Below are 20225 nucleotides of genomic sequence, written 5' to 3'. Positions count from 1 at the left end.
TAGCCTTCCAGCAGAGAATGTACAATTTTGAGCATTTCCCCAGTGAGCTGACTTGGCTTTCCAGATGATGAGGGAATTGCAGAAACATATTTCAAAAAGGTAAAAGAAAATTTTCTTCCACCACTTAGTACATCTGTGCAGCATCACGTAATATGTCATTTGCTTGTCCGCTCTGTCTATCTGCTCCCTCCACGTGATGAGAGTAGGACTGCTCAGCACAAGGTTTGTACACAATCCTGGTATGATCTTCATGATGCTTTGAAACTTCTTCTCTGAAGGTCTCAGCAGAGTGGGCAGTTGTCAAAAGATTCACAAGCCTTTTCTTTTGTCATACCAGGAAATGTACAAAAATGTGTCCATCCCTGTGTGTGATGGGGGATTGCCTGCTCAGGGTCTTGCTGCTTTGATTTCACTGGGTACAACACCAACTGCCCTTGGTGCTTGGGCTGTTTCTCAGTGCAAGTACAGCTGTCAATTGTATATGTACTCAGTTTTTGCATAAGCTAGTTCCCAGGTTTTCAAGCCCCATTTGGCTGGTTTTGCTGGCATGTATATTAATAGGCCTGTTCTTCTTTTGAAAGGAATTACACTTTCATCCACTAAAAGTTTCTTTCCAGGATGAAAGTATGCTCAGGGTGGTTTCTTGGTTTTGTCATTGAGTTGTCTGAAAGATGGTAAAACGACAGGATTCTCAGATATCTGTCTCTTGCCATGATGTGTTTGAAGCCTGGCATCTCAATAAAGTCTTCAGTCAGCCAATATAATACAAATGATGAATGTTTGGTGAGTCCAATCAAAAATAAAATTGCAACAAATGCCTTCATTTTTTCAACAGTAGTATCCTTGCACATGTTGACACATGAGTAGGTGTTAGCATTTTCCCTTCTCTTTCCCTTCAACTGACTGGCATATATATTTGTCTCATTGGCAAACCAAGTTATAATTTCATCATTAAAGAAGAGACAAAAGAGTTGTTCCTCGGAAATACCATCAGGTGCCTCCTGATTAGTATTTTCCTTAAAATCAGTCAACCATGGATGATAGTATCCACTTGGGACATCATTCACAAGATCAATGGAAGCACAGTTTCTCTCCTCATCATCACTTCAAATCATTTCACCATTGATATCTGCCTGAGTAAATCCTTCAAAATTGACATCTGAGTCAGAATTAAACAAGATTTCTTCCAGAAAAGCTTCATCAAATGCAGGAATGGCTATTTTCATTCAGTAAAAAAAACTAAAAAAACAGCAATCGATGTAAAAGCTTGTGTATCTCATGATGAGTAAATAAACAATGAAAATGGTCATAGAATGGAAGTTTAACCTCGTTCAGAATCAAAAGTCGGCTGTTTCCAGCTTAAAGTAGTGGAAATAAACTTTTTGAAATGTTTATTTTAAACCCTCCTCTCAAAGTGACACAATGTGCCTGCAACCACAGGGGAGAAAACTTGTGGGCAACAACAGCGCAGTGAAGGTTGTAGCCAAACTGAAATGAAAATAATCTCAATTGGTAAAGAACTTTGACGAGGCTTGGTAGTAGTTGGACAGGGAAAGGTGTAGTTTATATATTTCTACAGGTCCTGCCAGTTTATACAATTACTTATATGAACATAAGATAAACAGCTACCTGATCATTTCTATAAACTGGAGAAAATCCAGTTAGAAATAGAGGCTAAATCTCTCTCAAATCATACTCTACCATCTTATAAAAGGAGGGACGTATTAGAAAATGTAGTCTTTGATGTACTATATCTGAAAAACATGAAAATAAAAACTGAATGGTCAAAACTGGAATGCCCTTGATTACAGATATCTTCAATCAGAGCTGACAAAATATAAATATACTTGAAATTAACACCACTAACCCATGACTTTCAGAATCTGAATATACTAGGGCTGTCAGACATACAATCTTAGAAAACTACGATTACAAATGCTAAGAAAAACTCTGAAAACATAAATAGCAATAGTTTCAAAGTCCATTAGTTCATAAGTGAAACAAGAAAGCAAAGCTGATATTATGAAGGCTTAGAAATTTGAGATATTTGGTTCAACATATGTAAAATATCATTAAAAGGAAGAAAAAAAACTATAAATCTAGACATTTTGAATAAAAGCATGTAAAACAGAAATATGATAAAAGATTAAGTCTATTATGAATATAAGTAGATATCTATAGCGGAAACTGAAGTAAAATTATAGTAGAGATCTTTTTTTTTTTTTTTACTAATTATAGGTTTTGCAAAAAGCAGATGTCATTAGGTATCCACACCCAGACATTCTTTTGTCAAAATATAGTTTTTGGTTCCACAATGACACATATAAAAATAAAATCTAATAAATAAGAATAATCTAGCCCTCAATTCCACACAATTTGCAGCTGCACAAAGTCTAATCTTCTGTCTTAAAAGCTATTTTCTTATTTCAAAACCAAGAAACAAGAATGAAATAAGTTGATAAACAGCTTTAAGGACATGTCTTAAAAGTTTAAAGAAATTAAAAACTATAATAAGTGATCTCGTGTAGTCCAGAATTTTACAGACCTCATTGTTAATTATCTGTTTTTCCATGCTGGCATGGGTTGGACAAGTAGTTTCAAGTCTTGTCTTTTCCTGTGGTCTTTGAGACATGCAAAACCAAAGAAAACTTTCTGTCACTTGTATTGTGCATATCATGAAATAAGGAATGTTTTCATGGTTGGATAACCTTCTTGTTTACAACCATTTAACAGCAGATGAGTGGGTGTATTTTATCATGCCACCAACACTAGAGAAGTTATTGTCAGAACTAAAGAGACTCTTCTACTCTGTTTAGTTTTTATTTGGATGTGTTGCATGTGCACTGCAGCTTGCAGAGCTCATGTTTTCCTAATTGTTATGAGACGGCTTTTACAGCTGAAGGTTCTTTCGAACTCTAACTACTTCACTGTATGGATAGGATATATATTTTATCATAACTTAGGAACTAGAGATGCTTTTCTTGACAGGACCAGAGAGATTGTCTACAAGACTAAAGAGGACCCTTTATACTGTGTCAGATTTTAATAGGTATTGCCATGCAGTTGAATAATATTGAGTAGCTACAAGATTAGTAGAAGCTTAAGATGGCCGAAAATGTTATTGAAATAAGCAAAACCATCTTCTAACATACCTCTACAAAATTATCTGGAAATAGACCCTTCTGGCCATTTTTTTCACCTTCCCACCAGCCTCCATCAGACATGACTACATTCTTGATGATATCCCCAACAATGATTGTTAATTCATCATCCTGGCTTGCTTGATAATCAAATAAAACTTTCGCTTCAGCTGGAACAAAAAGACATTGAAAAAAAAAATGTTTAACAGCAACATCTAAATGCAAGAATCATGTCCAATAAACCCCTTTCACACAAGCCACTCTGTATTTTCAATAGAAACTTTTATAAGCATATTAAAAGGAACTCTCTAAAAGGAAGTATTAACTGAGACTAGAAAAGGAATTGGAATTTTGCAGACCTTTATGTGAGAATAACGGACACAGGGCGAAATATTTAGAGAGAAAGAGACATGTAGCATACCACTAATAAGTTAAATTAATTACCTATATTATAATTCTACTTGTTCATTTGTTACACTTTAGTTAGTTAGAGGAGGAGAAGTGGAGTGAGAGTGAAAGATGGATGGAAAAGGAGCAGCAGAAAAAAAGTAGAGGAAGATGTATGCATGTATATATATGTATGTGTCTCTATAAATTAATATGCTAAGGCTGAATGCATTACACCATCACGTGGTCAGTTGAAGGGAGAGGCAAAGAGAAACGCTATCGGCATGCGGTGGGGGGGGGGGACGTAATTGTTATTATGTGGTTAAAAACTTAGTTGAAGAGAGAGAAATAGATAGAAGAGAAGAATGTTTAAAAGTGAGGTGATGGTCTGGTGATGAGGTTAAAGAAAAGCAGAGAGAGGGAGGGAGGGGGGAGCAGTTATATCAAGGTTGAAAGGTAAAAGAAGATAAGAGACAGTTATGCCAGCTGATGCAGAATGCTTTCACATGGCAGTGGTGATAGTAGTAGTAGTAGTAGTAGTAGTAGTGGTGGTGGTGGTGAGTAAATAGTGAAAAGTGTAGTTGTTAGTTTTGAAATCATTTTTTATACAGCTCATTCCTTAATGCATGCACAGAAATGCAATTATCTTTTGCCTGCTTACTTCAAAATTGACATTTGTTTATAAAATATGGTGATAGATGATGTAAGCTAACAAGAGAAAAAATGAGATGGTATAGGCAATAATGAAGCAGAAAAAATGAGCAAGTCCTGCTCCCTCAATTACAGCCTTATCCAGAAGATTCTTTTTTATTTATTAAATGAAAATAATGCAGAATATACAATTTTAAAAGAAACACTAATTTTTATGGTTCTTTATAAATTTACAATCATCTAAAAAATGTTGTATTTACTGTGGGATTTCCACAGGCATTGCTAGTAATCATCTAACAACAACAAAAAATAATAACGATGTTGATTTATTTGCTCTCAAGGTAATAGTGAAGGGGATGGATGAGACAAAGGTAGACATAAAATGTGGAGGTTTGAAGAGAATCAAATGAAAAAATTAAGAAAAATATGGATATAAATGTTTTTAAAAAATGATGCACTCCAACCAGGACAACCTCTAAGGTCAATTAAGGAACCCAGTCATTCAAGATCCCACAGAACACCAGGGGGAAAGTGACCTCTCCAATTTTCATCCGCCAACAGATATATATTTAGAGCCCTGATTCCCAACTTTGGGCACAAGCCCCACAAGTGGGGCATGGTAATATCTTGGTGATGCATGTGTAGGGTTAAGTTGAATTTATACCTCTTGTGCACAATATTTACTATACCAATTAGAGAAAGGGGGCAATTCGAGAATAAGCTATAAAAAAAAAATTCTTTACATCCCTTCCGTGGACAATTTTATCAAATTTTGGACACTTTAGAGACAACAGGTTGTTTTTCATCATCACAAGATCTGATGTTGCTAAAGACGGAATAGATTTATTTCCTTCGGTATGTGAAAACATGTAGGTAATTAATTATAAATGCCTCTGTGTGTGTGTGTGTGTGTGTGCATGTATGTACTACAGACTTATGTGTGTGGGTGTCTAAAAGTATTGACTCTTTTATCTGTAGTGACAAAAATCTAGGTACACAAGAAAAATGTGGTGCTGCAGAGTGTTGGTGGGGCACTAAATAGTATTGGATGTGAGAGAATTGAATTGTGCAGAATGGGTTGAAATGGAGTGGAAGTAAGAGGTAGTGTCAGTGAAGGAAGAGCAAAAGGCAGAGAGAGAGGGGGGGGATAGATAGATAGAGATTTATGGTACTGGTAATGCACACATACACGTATATATATGATCAGAGATTAAAATTAACAAGTTATTTTATTCCCACCAATCAGAAATTATTATCAAGTTTGTGAATTCAGCAAAAAATGTAAGAAAAACTTCCATCATTGATTGAAAGGTTTTTACAGCTGAGCAGATTCACAGAATATTTTTTGTTTCTTTTTGAGCATATTTTCTGAAAGTTTATACTGAAATCTTCTTGAAGAAATTGTTGAAAAAATTTGCTTGAACTGAGATCTCTTCGTGTTTGATTAAAAAATACATAAAATGAATAGTGCAAGTAAAAAAAAAGTTCATCAATATTCAGAGGAATATTTAAAATTTGAATTTATACCCGCTATCCATGATAAACAGTCACCTTTCTGCCTCTTATGCCAACAATGTTTGACCAATGAATGAATGAAACCAAATCGTTGAGTTGCATTTGAAGTTGAAACATAGTGCATATGTAAATTCAGATTTAAATTACTTCAAGTCTTTAAAGAAGTTTGCAAAAAGAACAACAATAATGTTTCTGTTTACTACACAAACTGGTTAATGCTCGTTGTACTCTTGAGGGTAGTTATGAAATTCCATTACTCATTGTTAAATGTGGAAAAAAATCATACTATTGGACAGGATTTAATTAAACCATCAATATCAGCATTGTTTTAAAACAGTCCTGGAAAAAGATGACAAAGTGGTTCAAGCCATGCCACTCAGTAACAATACTGTTTGTAGAAGAATAGATGAAATGAGTGAAGATATTGAAACACATCTTGTTGAAAAGCTGAAATCAAGAAAATTCTCATTATAAATGAATGAATCATCTCTAAGAGACAGTGAGGTTGTATTGCTAACCTAAGCAAGATATATTGATAAAGGTGAAATTGCTGAAGAAATGATATTCTGCAAATCATTAGAATCCACCACTACCGCCCCAGATATATACAAGATAAGTTAAAAAATTACTTGGATATCAACAATACACCAATAGAGAATATAACATCCTGTGCTGCAGATGGTGCTCCTGTTATGATGGGCAAGAAAAAAGGCTGCTTAAAATTGAAGAAAGATGAGAACCTATTCATAGAGAGAACTTAGTATCGAAAAATATGTTTCTTATTCTCAATGAGGTAGAGCATCTTTTCAAGCGGCTTTGTGAAAATGCAGACTATGCAAGACTTTTATTTCACACTGAGGTAAGGTGGTTCTCAAAGGGGAATTGCTTGAACAGATTTATGGAACTACACGATGTTCTTAGTGACTTTAAGTGACAAGCCTGAAATGAAGCACCTGCTAACCGTTGATGGTAAAGCATTTGTGAGTTATTTAACAGATATCTTTGAAAAACTGAATATGTTAAATAAACAACTTCAAGGATCTAATAAAACTCTTACTGATGCAAAACCGAAGATATTTGGCTTTGTTACATTCACTGAGGTATGTCAAAAGAAAATATTTAACAAAATTTTTGACCAGTTTCATTGGCTAAAAAAATGTGAGGTGACCGATGCTACCATACTTGTCATTCTGGATCATCTGAAAATATTTGCCTCTGATTTGAAAGAAAGATTTTGATTGATTTAAAACAAATTGATTTTCCAACATGGGCGATGCAGCCAATGCTAGTGGATATATCTGATGCTTCGATAGAGTACCAAGAAGAACTCTCGGAAATGGAAAATGATGAGTCAGTGAAAACTTTATTCAATATAAAAGGAGTGATGTCATGGCTTTGTGATGACACAGAAACCAAATACCCAAATTCAACCAACTTCACAAGAAAATTGTTGTTACCGTTTCCATCTTCATATTTAGCTGAATGTGGCTTTAGTGCTGTAAATGATTTGTTATTGACAAAAAGAAATCGGTTGGATATCACTAAACGAGGAGACTCGAAACTAAAACTAACTAAACTAGTGCCTAATATAAAACCTCTCCATAGCAGGTATGAAGCACAGGATCTCGCTAACTTTAGTTTACTTATTTTTATTCAAATATTTTATATTTCTGCATTTCACTTCTCTCTTATATGTTTGTTGTGTCTTGCTCGACACTGTTTTGTGTGGTTTTATGAGGACATACTTTGTTGTCAGCCTGACTGGCCCAACAGCATGCCTTGCCAATTCGTTATGTCTGTCGACTATTTGTAGTGGTACAGCCCACTTCTCTGGCTAGGAGGTGTCCTCCACAACAACATTTTTGAAACTTTATTTAAATGTCTGTTTTTTATTTTTCTCTTTCATGAATGCCATGTACTTTGGAAGCTTGTTCAGAGACCAAGTTAATAGCCTTTTAAGCTTCCTCCAAGTGAATAGTAGTAAAATTTTGAATAACAAAAACTAAATATAACAAGGTGGCATCAGGGTTTTAGAAATGATTCAGTAGGGCATGACCAAAAATCAGTTGGGAACCACTGATCCCATTTACTCTTGCTGTTTTTGCCACTCTCACCCACCTTTCAACAAATTCATTTGGGAACATCACTTCTATTTCTATTCTCACTTTCCTTATCAAATGAAACTTGAAAAAGTCAAAGGGGATCTACCAAGTGTCTGTCCTCATTACCTTTCAACTTTGTCCATCACACAACCTCTTTTGCTATAGCCACTAGACAAATAACCTAAAAACCTCTTCAAAATTGCCAATTAGTTCTCACTTCAATCTATTTCTCTCTACTGCTCTTTGCTAAATACAATAAATTCTGATCTAATTGCTCTCTTCGTGGAACTTCATCATAACTGCTCCTGTCAATTACTGCATAACTAATTCACTATTATAGTTCCTGTTGTCTTTAGCACTTTGTGCGCCAGTAAGGACACACACAATTTTCAGTAATTGGGTCCCTGACTAGAAGTCCTACCTAAGTCAGTGAAGTAGATCACAAAATTGTGGTTTGTATAGTTTACCATTTTGAGCCGGACATCCTACACCATCCCTATATGTTGACCCAAATTAAAAGTCTATCTAGATATGATTTAGATGACAATGTGGTTGCTCCATGTCCACAGTGGCACATCAGAGAAATCTAGTAGGTACCTATCAGATAGTTGGAAACTTCTGAGCAGGTACTAACCTTATACATTCCCTTTGTGCATCTAAAATACAGTTCCAGTCCTCAACTAATAGTGATAAGGTTTTACTTAGCAAAGTTATTAGACATCTGAAGAAATCTGGCTGTCCTATCCATGTCAGGGCATGGACAGCCACTAGTCTGAAGGCATCACCTTTGCTGCTGCTCACATCCAGGCCTACCAACTTACTGAGTCTGGGAAGACAGCCTGTACCTTGAGATCAAAGACTAAGACTACCACCTGGTAAATCAACCCCAACAGGCCACAAGTTGAGAATATCTCATTGTTATTGAAAATGGGTGTGAGTATGAATGCTCCAGGGATCCTGGTCTCACTAATGGCAGCTATATTTAAGCCAAGTGACTTGAGGTCATTGAGAAAATGGCCTTGTTTCCAAGCTGACTCTATATCACACACATTTATACAACCAACTCTGAGGACAGCAGTATTTGTTATGGAGAAAACAAAAATGGAGAGGTCACTCACTTAGGTCCTTAAGGAGATTGGTTGATTCAGCCTTCTCATTGGTTAAGATTGGAATTTTGAAAGGTTTTTATAAAGCATTTTGTTGGGTATTTTTTTGAAAAGCCCTACATCAAATGGAAAATTTCCTTTTATTCCTATGTATGTCTATGAATCTCTTTGTATGGGAAGTCTATTTTTGTAAGTTTTGGGGAGGAACTCTTCAAAGTGGCAATGCTTTTGTTGCTTCTTATTACCTTCTCCATCAAGTCAATATCGCTCGTTTGAACATGGCTGAAATTAATGTCATTTTCTTCTGTGATTTGCTTTGAGTGCTGTTTTATTTTTTATTTTTTTATGTGGTTCTAACTGCGATTTTTGTTTCAGTTGTTGCTGATGCTGTTGTGGTTAAGACTGTAGTGATGCATTGGTCATGTCATGTGCTTCAAGAGTATTTGCTGTCCTTTTGAATGAACCAGCTTTTGTTTTTCACTGTCCCCTTCCCTCTGTTACAGAATTTTGTTGTTGTTTTAACTTCTTCTCAATTGGTAAGACCACTGATCCAGGGAGAAAGCTGAGGGAGGAAGTGAAGGTGTTTCTTTAGTGTTGGGAGTCTTTTTACACTTTAAGGATGCCTATTGGTGCTGCTGCTTCTGTTTTGGCTGGCTCCAATTGGGGTGCCATTGTTCATGTTGTTACTGCTGTTTTGCTTGAGTTGGTGGCAATGGGGTATCCAGTTGTTTTTGTAAGATTCTTGGGCCTGTTGTAGGGCGTTAGTAGTGCGCTAGACCTCATATTGCAATCTTGGGTATAGGTCACTCACCTAGACTGCTGAGAGTTGACAAGGCACCAGCAGAAGGTTGGAAGGTTTCACACAGGTATTGTTAGTTTTACTCACAGGTAGATGGAATAATTTCTAATAATTGAGATGATGTATTATGTCAGCAGTATTGCATGTAGTAAAGTATGAAAGCTTGATCAAGAGGGTGGGCTTAAAGATGCTTTTTTAATAAAGCATTTTGCTTTTAATAGAGTAGGTAATCTGCAGATGCATACACACACACACACACATGCACATAAGCTAGCGCCACTACATTGTCCAACTTTTCCAAAGCCTTTTTTCATCTCTTATAAAATCCTAATGACCTAATATGCTCTTGTTCTCCTTCCTCACCTTTCACTAATCTGTATGTCAATGCGTAGTGGTCTATGCATGTCTCTGTAAGTGTCTCTCTCTGCAGTTAAAGTATATCTATGCAATGCAACCAAACCGCTACTCATGTAGTTCTGAAAAGAACTTAACCACATAATCATGCCTGCATTTGTGTGTGTATAAATATATTTTACAAATACATTTTGAGAAGACAGATGAGAGTAAGAGAAGAAAATATGCTGAGCTGGTTATGTCAAAACAATGGGTAGCAAGGTTTGATCCGATGGAGGTAAGATGCAGAGAGTTCACAGGCCAGTCCCTTTATAATGTCAAGCATTAGGGGAACCAGTAGGCAAGATGCTGTCAAGGTGGCATAGAGGCAGTAGAAGTTGCCTGAACCCTACTGCACCATGTTCTTGGTATAGTGGGGATAGCATAACTATAATCTTTACCAAATTCCTGTTAAATTAGTAATGAGCAACACACGTACAAAAAGAAGATAGTTTACTAAAAACAGATAATCAATCATGTTGCAACCATTTAGTCAAATTTGTTTAGACTCATTGTTTATTGCATCCCCAACAGCTGTTGTTTATTTTTGTTTTTAATTGGAAAGAAAAAAAAAGATTTTTCTTGTGATGAAATGAATGTGTGATGAACCCAGCATTTTGTCTGGTAAAGGAGACTCTTTACAGTTGAGGAAATTACTGGTATTTATTCTTTGCATGAAGAGTTTGCCCTTATGCAGACTATGAAAGTCAGTCAGACAACCAAACTGGAGAAAGAGATGAGCAAAGTAGTGAGAGATAAGCCTATTATTGTTAGTCTCCTGGATTTTTCTGTGGTTCTGTTCAGCAATGGACAAACACAGTCATTGAGAAATAGACCTTCTCATTATATTATGATTATCCCCCCCCCCTTTTTGTGGTTTTGTCCATTAGTTTGTTTGCAATCACTACTCTTGAACTGTATAATTATTTCTTTGCTCAGGACCCCAGGTGGAGGGTACAGTTAGGCATAGGGGACCAGGTCTGAGAGGGTTAAGGTTACTGTGAATTAGAAAGTGCGAGCCTTAGCAGGGGTAGTGATCAGTTAACCTTGGTTGGGTCACTTGGCTGAGTGACTGATTGTTGAAAAACCCAAAACACTGAATGACCCCAAGAAAGGTCAATGATGATACATTCAGGTGCATTACAAGATGGTGTATGGAAGAACTATATACATGCATACATTTCATATATATGTATTTTAATATTATGCAAGACTAATAACCTAGTGTAGAACTCAATATACATATGTTTCAGAACAAAAGGTTGGATGAAGACAGAGCAGTAATAAGGAAATGGGATGACACCTACGTTTATAAATGGGTAGGTTGATAGATACATATCTTTATGTGGCTCACTTTATGCTGAAATGACAGAGGGCAAGGACTCTGATGAAACTGCACCAACCGTGATGCTTTGGACAACATGTTGTCGAGCATTGTCTTGCAACAGCATTGGCCTGTCTCTGCTGACCAATTTCAGTTGTTTAAATGCAACTTCATTCATCATTTCATCCAGTTGGTTGATGTATACATCTGCTGTAAATGAATTACCAGGTCTCATGAAGCTGTAGTGGATGACACCAATGCTGGACCATCAAACAAACACCATTAACTTTTTTTTATGAATATTCTATTTTGGATTGTGTTTTGGCACTTTGTCTCTATCCAACCACCATGCAGAACATTTGCTATTGTTGTAAAGAATCCATTTTCCATCACATATAACAATACGATGCAAAAATGGTTTGCTTTTAGGCCTTGACAGTGAAGAACAGCAAGTTTCAAGATAGTGTATCATTTGATGCTTGCTCAGTTTGTGTGGTACCCACTTGTCCAGCTTCTTTACCTTGCCGATGTGTTTGAGATCATCCAATACAGTTGGAATCGAAACATCAAACCTTGCTGCTAACTCACACATAGTTTGAGATGCATCTGCTTCCACTGCAGTTTCCAGCTCATCATTATCCACCTTGGTCTCAGGTCTACCGTGGGGCTGATTTTTAAGAGTAAAGTCACCAGACCAGAACTTCTTAAACCATCAATGTACAGTCCACTCATTCACTACATCTTCACCAAGCACCTCATTGATGTTTTGAGCTGTTTGGGATGCACTGGTTTCATCTGGCTATTCATCATCATCATCATTTAATGTTCATTTTCCATGCCAGCATGGGTTGGATGGCTTGATCAGGACTGGTAAGCTGAGGGGCTGCACCAGACTCCAGTCTGATTTGGCATGGTTTCTACAGCTGTATGCCCTTAATGCCAACCACTTTACAGAGTATACTGAGTGTTTTTATAGGGTGCCGGCATGGAAAAAGAACATTAAACAATGATGATGATGTGTGTGTGTGTGCATTTATATCTATATATATAAAGATGAGAATGTGTGTCTGTGTGAATCCCTAAAACTTGAGGACTACACAACCAATTTCATTCAAATTTTAAACATGCCTTACTTAGGGTCCATGTAGTGTCATAGGCCAAAAATGTTTTTTAACTTCTTGCCTAGTGCGAGCCCACAGCAATATCTTCTCCACTATTTCAGTATTACGTGTCAAAAGTGAAACAATAACATCTCTCTATTGTAATGTCAGATACTTTCACTTTAATACTGAAACTATAAGATGGATGACCTGTATGTGGACATCCATTATGCTAGAAGATCTGCTATGGTCTTACCATTAACAAAGGAATTGTAAGTCCACAGTAGAAATTACTCAAATTAATATTCAATTTTTCACCCTTATTATCTTAAATTTACATGTATATATATATATAGTGACGTATTTTTGCCATTTCAATATGGCTAACCCCTAAGGGTGGATGCTACTGTAGTTTTTAGCCCCAGGAGGACACACTCCTCCAGCTGGCCATAGACACACTTTCTGTGTCCTATCAGTATTTGCAAAGGGAATATATATATATATATATATATACATGTATATGTATATATGTATATATATATATATGTATATATATATGTATATATGTATATATGTATATATATATATATATATATATATACATGTATATGTATAGATGTACGTGTAATATGTACACAGATATATACACATATATACATACATACATATACACACATATACATAGGTGCAGGTGTGGCTGTGTGGTAACAAACTTGGTTACAAAACATAAGGTCCATGGACTTGGCATGTGTCTTCTGCTATAGCCTCAGATCAACCAAAGCCTTGTCAGTGGATTTTGTAGACAGAAACTGAAAGAAATCAATCGTATATATATGTATGTATATATATAAGTCTATGTGTGTGTCTTTGTGTTTCTCCCTCATCACTGCTTCACATCTGTTGTTCGTTTATTTACATCCCCATAACTTACTGGTTTCACAAGAAGACACTGACAGAATAAGTACCAGGCTTATCAAAAAAAAAAAAAAAAAAGAAGCACTAGGCAGTGTTTCATATTTTTCTTTGCCCACTCAGTTGTATCTATCAATTTATCTTTTTGTGTGTGTGTATAGATATAATACACACACATACATATATATGTATGTATATGTGCATATTCATATCTATTATATCAAAGTCAATGTCTTTATGTGTGTTCGTGTGTTATTTATACATTCGAAAACTGCTGCACCGATCATAATGAAATTTGGAACACAAAATCCAAGCATTGGGAGAAGGGTAATGCTGTGAGTTTCAGACAATTTCATGGACCAAAATTACTGAATGGATCCTTATGATATTTGAAACTTAGATTCAATGCATAAGGCCGGGTATAATGCAATATGTTTGGTTTGAATTTCAGATGGCTTAAAGGAGGTAGAACCCCCATGAAAATTCATAAATTTTTGATGTTGATGAAATTTCATCCATGGGTAATTGACACATCAAGAAGTATTCTCAAAGTTTCCACTTCACATGAGGATTGTAAGACACCCTAATGGGGGCCTTAACTCCCAAATTTTAGTAATTTCTTTTATGATCCAAAACTAGGTCAAAAGTATTGAATGGATCTTTGCGAAATTTGGAAATTATATTCTATGCATTAGGGCCATAACCCCCATGACAATTCCTATATTTTTGCTGTTGATGAAATTTTAACCATAGATATTAGATACAAATGAAGTAATATTTATAAAATTTTCTTCTTACAAGTTAGAAAGACCCCTCAATGGGGACTTAACACCCACAATTTTGTCATTTTATCTAAGCAAAGACGGATACAGTTGTACTCTTGGAAGCTGTAGGGTCACCCGAGCATAGAAGATGAGCATTATTTGTAATTCAATGGTACAGCAGTGTAAGAGTTTGCTTTAGCATATACTTAGATTGTGATTTCTGCAATGTGGTGCATAAATTGTCAAGTAAATGAGAGGCATCTTTGTCTCCACTGATTCAGTTGTAAAGTTATTTGGTTGCAGACCTCCTTTCAGTCTTTTTATTATCACTGGGTCACACATAGTCCCCAGATGGTAACTTTGATTTCAAGGCCTTCCCAGATGAGTGACTAGTTATTCGAAGACATTTATAGATTGTAAATTTATTCTGTCCAGTTACGTATCAGTATAGTGGTCATTTGCAAACTCCAGAGGTGACACTGTCATTTCTCCTTAGCTCTCATGTCACACAGTTGTTAATGTTTATTTCAGTTGGGTCACGCCCTTCCAATTGCTATAGATTCGTAATGCATCTTACGGCTGTGCCTGTCACCTGGATGGTGAGGAATCCTACATTGGGAGTGGTAACGACTAGGGTAGGGTAACTGACTGCTTATTGTGATCATTCATCTTTTGGTTTCCTGTAGCTTTGCTCTCTTTTGCAAACCCAGTGAATATATACTTTCAAAGAAATTCAAACAATAGATATAAGACTCAAGTTAAAAAGATTCTCAACAATTCAACTTCTCTGGTTGACATTAAGATGCCCCCCAATAGGGGCCTTAACTCTCACAGTTTAGAGCTTCATGACCATTTTTCAGGTGCAAAATCCTTTTAACAGGTTCTATAAGACTGGAATTTTGGAATATGCGTATAAAAATCAGTAGTATGGGATACATGTGTTATGATTACGATTTTTTTAGGGTGTGTAAAGAAGGAAAGAACCCGCATCTGCAATTTTGATGAAATTCGAAACAGGTATTCCACTTCATTACAGAAAATATAACGGAAAAGTCTAATTCTTCAATTGCATGTAATACAGGTAATGCCGGGTACCTCTGCTAGTGTATATATAAATGTGTATGAATGTATGCATACATGTGTGTGTGGAGTGTAGGTATATACATATGAATAGGTCTGAGCACGTGTAGGTCAGTCTCTGTCTCCTATTTTCTTTTTGTCTGTATGTGTATGTATGTCTATGGATATGGATTTCATATATATGTGTGTATATATATATATATATATATATATATATTATATATATATATATATATAGATGTATATAGATGTATATGAAGGGGTGCTGAAAAGTTCCTGACAAATCTCATATTCATAAACAACACAAATTTTTTATCTATCCCTGGGTTCACAAAAATTGATTTACAAAAGAAAACTCATAATATAATCAGACACCTTGAATTGCATTTCAAAAAGATGATGTAACTCTTTAACCCTTTAGTGTTCAGATTATTCTATCAAACATAATGCTTATTGATTCCCATTGATTTGAATTAATCATGCATTATCTCATATCTTCAAGATCTTGATGGTGTAATTACTTAATGTAGAATAACATTGTAGGGTAGGTGTGAGAGCCTGGATCTGGTCAGTTTGAACATAAAACAGATTAGCTATTTTGGCCGGATATGGCCGGTTTAAATACTAAAGGGTTAAAGTTATAAAACAAAGAATTGTCAGAATAAAACATTAAAGTTAATGTCTGTCAAACTTGATGCATAAGAAAATTGGACATTTCATTCATAATTACCTGATAGATGTGTATATATATGCCACAGTGTGGCACCTTGGTCAAGTGTCTTCTACTGTAGCTCCAGGCCAACCTAAGCCTTGTGAGTGGATTTGATAGATAGAAACTGAAAGAAGCCTGTTGTGCGTGTATGTGTGTGATTTATATTTGTCTGTGTTTGTCTCTCCTCATCTTGTCATGTGATAGTTGTAGATGAGTGTTTCTGTCATACAGTGTCCTATATTTCCACTTTAACATGGAAACATGCTTGATCGTGGGAAAGTAGTACTTTGCTTGGAACCAGGCAGGGGTTGGTGACAGGAAGGCCATTAGGGCGTCTGGCCACCAAACAATTCTGTATCAATAAACTCCAACTGAGTTATGCAAGCATGGAAAAGTGGGCATTAAAACAATGATAAAGGTTAAGTAAATTGTGTTGGCAACATATAAAAGCACCCAGTATACTCTGTAAAGTGGTTGGCATTAAGGGCAAACAGTTGTAGAAACCGTACCAAATCAGACTGGAATCTGGTGCAGCCCCTCAGCTTACCAGTCCTGGTCAAACCATCCAACCCATGCCAGCATGGAAAAACTACATTAAATGATGATGATGATGAATAGCCAAGTGAAATTGAAGTGAAATTGCAGTTGTGGAAGGTACTGGTGTCCCGCAAATGGCACCCATACTGGTAGAATGTAAAAGCACCCATTAAACTCTTGGAGTGGTTGGCAATAGGAAGAGCATCCAGCTGTAGAAACAAAGATTGGAGCCTGATGCAGCTGCTGGCTCTCCTGACCTCAGTCAAACCGTCCAACACATGCCAGCATGGAAAACGAACGTTAAATAATGATGATGTGTGTGTGTGCATGCATGTATATGTATATATAAATGTGTGTGTATGAATGTATGCATACATGTGTGTGTGGAGTGTAGGTATATACATATGAATAGGTCTGAGCACGTGTAGGTCAGTCTCTGTCCCCTATTTTCTTTTTGTCTGTATGTGTATGTATGTCTATGGATATGTATTTCATATATATGTGTGTATATATATATATATATAGATGTATATATAGATGTATATATATAGATGTATATGAAGGGGTGCTGAAAAGTTTCTGACTTTGGGTAAAAGAAAATACATGAGTATCAGTTAATTATGATTTTATTCAACATATTCTCCTCTCAGATTCACATACCTATTGAAGTGGTTCTTCAGTTTTTCTAAACCCTGTAAAAGAACTCAGAATGTTGGGTCTCCAACCAGGTCTTTCACGATACTCTTAAAGCCAGCAACTTTTTAGCACCACTTCATATATACTCATGTCTGAGTAGGTGTAAGTGCCTCTGTGTGTTGTGTGTGTGGGTGCACTTTTTGAGAGTATGTGTGATTGCATGTGCGTAAATATACATAAATTTTCCGACTAGTAAATCTAATAGCCTCTTGGACATGCACCTCTTTATATACATTACTAATGATTTTCTCACTTGTAAGGCCTTGCCTGTATATTGTACAAATGTAATTCTTTTTTTTTCCCCAAATAAATTGCACTCATATTTCAGGCTTTGATGAAGCTACTGGATGTTATTCAGGCACTCAACTATGAGTCCACTACATCTTATAGTAGAAATAGCAGTAAGCTAATGAAGTTCATAACACAGCCATTGTTCTTCCTGTGTCATCTTTTTTTCTTATATACATTTATGTCTCATGAGTCACTGGAGCCACATAAAAGCAGCTGCGTCAGTGCTGTGTAAAAGCACCCAGTCCACACTCTGTAAAGTGGTTGGCATTCGGAAGGGCCTCGTCCAGCTGTAGGAACCATGCCAAAAGAGACATGCTATCCTGGCAGTTCTTCAGTTGGCTAGCTCCTGCCAAACTGTCCAACCCATGCCAGGATAGAAAACAGACATGGGTTGATGATGATGATTTTGACAAAAGAAACAGGCTTGGAGGGACTGGAAGAACGGAGGTAGCAGGGAATTGTATCAGACTGCCAGAAGGGAAGCTAGGAGACAGGTTTATTTAGCCAAAGGGGAAGCAGATAAGAAAAAATTTGCCAATGTTCTGTGCCGTGAGGACTAAAGACTTGAAGTATTTCATGTTGCAAGACAGTACGTGAGAAAGAATTGTGATGTCATAGGAGAGAAATGTGTCTGCATGAATGATGGTTCACTTGCACTAAATGAGGCTGCAAAGAGAGAGGTTTGGAGATGCCACTATGAAAGGTTACTCAATAAAGAGAATGAATGGGAGAAAGAGAGTTTGCTGAATGCCGACCCAACAGAGGGACCAGCTATCCGAATTGACAGTACCTTGGTAGTTAATGCAATCAAGAGTATGAAGGCAGGGAAAGCCCCCGGCCCATCAGGAATCACTGCAAAGATGCTCAAAATACCTGGCAGTGTCGGCTATAGCCTAGTCACCCGTATAGTTAACCAGGTGATGCACAAAGGAGTCATACCCAATGACTGGTGTAGCAGCATAATAGTCAACTGCTACAAAGGTAAAGGTGACGCTCTAGATACAAATAATTACAGAGGTATCAAGTTGCTGGATCAAGTAATGAAGGTCACGGAGAGGGTCATAGCCCAACTAATCAGAGAGAGAGTTAGTTTAGATGAGATGCAGTTTGGGTTCGTGCCAGGGAAAAGTACCACTGATGCTATATTCCTGGTAAGACAGCTGCAGGAGAAATACCTAGCCAAAGATAAACCTCTGTACCTGGCTTTCATTGATATGGAGAAAGCCTTTGACAGGGTCCGCCGATCCCTTATCTGGTGGTCAATGAGGAAACTAGGGATAGATGAATGGTTAGTGTGAACCATGTACAGGGACACTGTTAGTAAGGTGAGGGTTAGCAACGAGTACAGTGAAGAATTCTGGGTAGAGGTAAGGGTACACCAAGGTTCAGTTCTCAGCCCCCTCCTATTTATCATAGTCCTCCAGGCAATAAAAGAGGAATTCAAGACAGGATGCCCCTGGGAGCTCCTCTATGCTGATGACCTTGCTCTAATTGCTGAGTCACTATCAGAACTGGAGGAGAAGTTCCAGGTGTGGAAGCAAGGATTAGAATCGAAGGGCCTTAGAGTCAACCTAGCTAAAACCAAAGTCCTAATAAGTAGGAAGGTAGACAAATCACAAATGCCTTCAGGTAGATGGCCTTGCTTGATCATTAGAAAAGGCGTAGGTAGAAACTCTATAAGATGCACCAAGTGTAAGCTATGGACACATAAGAGGTGCAGCAATGTCAGAGGAAGGCTAACTAGGAAGATAGTTTTTGTATGTGGCAGATGCTCAGGAGCAATAAACACTGAAAATGCGCAGAAACCAACTTCCGCCACATTCCAGGGAGAAAAACTAGAAGTAGTTGATAGCTTCCGTTACCTAGGTGACCAAGTCAGTAGCGGGGGCAGGTGTGCTGAAAGTGTAACTGCTAGAGTAAGAATAGCCTGGGCAAAATTCAGAGAGTTCTTACCTCTGCTGGTGACAAAAGGCCTCTCGCTCAGAGTAAAAGGCAGACTGTATGACGCATGTGTCCGAACAGCCATGCTACATGGCAGTGAAACATGGGCTGTGACTGCTGAGGATATGCGTAAGCTAGCAAGAAATGAAGCCAGTATGCTCCGATGGATGTGTAATGTCAGTGTTCATATTCGACAGAGTGTAAGTACCTTGAGAGAAAAGTTGGACCTAAGAAGCATCAGTTGTGGTGTGCAAGAGAGACGTTTGCGCTGGTATGGTCATGTGGTGAGAATGGATGAAGATAGTTGTGTGAAAAAGTGCCACACCCTAGCAGTTGAGGGAACCTGTGGAAGAGGTAGACCCAGGAAAACCTGGGACGAGTTGATGAAGCACGACCGAGACCTTTGGAAGTATGCTGTGCGTGAGAAGACCCGGCAGGACAAGTGAGACCATAACCCATGGCCTCTACCTGGGATGCAGCCAGTCCACTTATGCATACCTTTCCTTCTTGGGACACAAAACTCTACTCGCGAAGACCTGTTGAGGCATGTGAAATCGAAATCGATCAAAATCAATGGAAATTGTAGTTGTGATACCAGTGCTGGAGGCACGTAAGAGAACCAACTGAACGTGGCCATTGCCAGGGCCGCCGCCGTCTGGCCTCCATGCTGGTGGAACATAAAAAGCACCATCCAATCGTGGCCGTTGCCAGCCTCGTCTGGCACCTGTGCTGGTGACACGTAAAAAGCACCCACTACACTCACGGAGTGGTTGGC

The 20225-nt window shown here is 37.4% G+C and overlaps 1 protein-coding gene across 4 annotated transcripts in view; it reads right to left on the bottom strand.

The window, feature by feature from the left end:
- The window catches only part of LOC115221994 (SH3 domain-containing kinase-binding protein 1), a 97022-nt gene that overhangs the window by 63598 nt on the left and 13199 nt on the right, over positions 1-20225 (bottom strand). For 3 of the 4 annotated variants that reach the window (XR_005002987.1, XM_029792101.1, XM_036511127.1), the window contains exon 2: positions 3153-3310. The exons of the other annotated variant lie outside the window; for it this stretch is intronic. Coding sequence is in view for 2 of the 3 variants with exons in the window: in XM_029792101.1 (XP_029647961.1) it covers positions 3153-3310 (158 nt within the window). In the remaining variant the exon portion in view is untranslated. The remainder of the gene's footprint in view (positions 1-3152; positions 3311-20225) is intronic. 4 annotated transcript variants of the gene reach the window in all.

Source organism: Octopus sinensis, linkage group LG19 (assembly GCF_006345805.1).
Source record: "Octopus sinensis linkage group LG19, ASM634580v1, whole genome shotgun sequence".
Taxonomy (NCBI): domain Eukaryota; kingdom Metazoa; phylum Mollusca; class Cephalopoda; order Octopoda; family Octopodidae; genus Octopus; species Octopus sinensis.
This window is presented reverse-complemented; position numbering and strand designations above follow the sequence as displayed.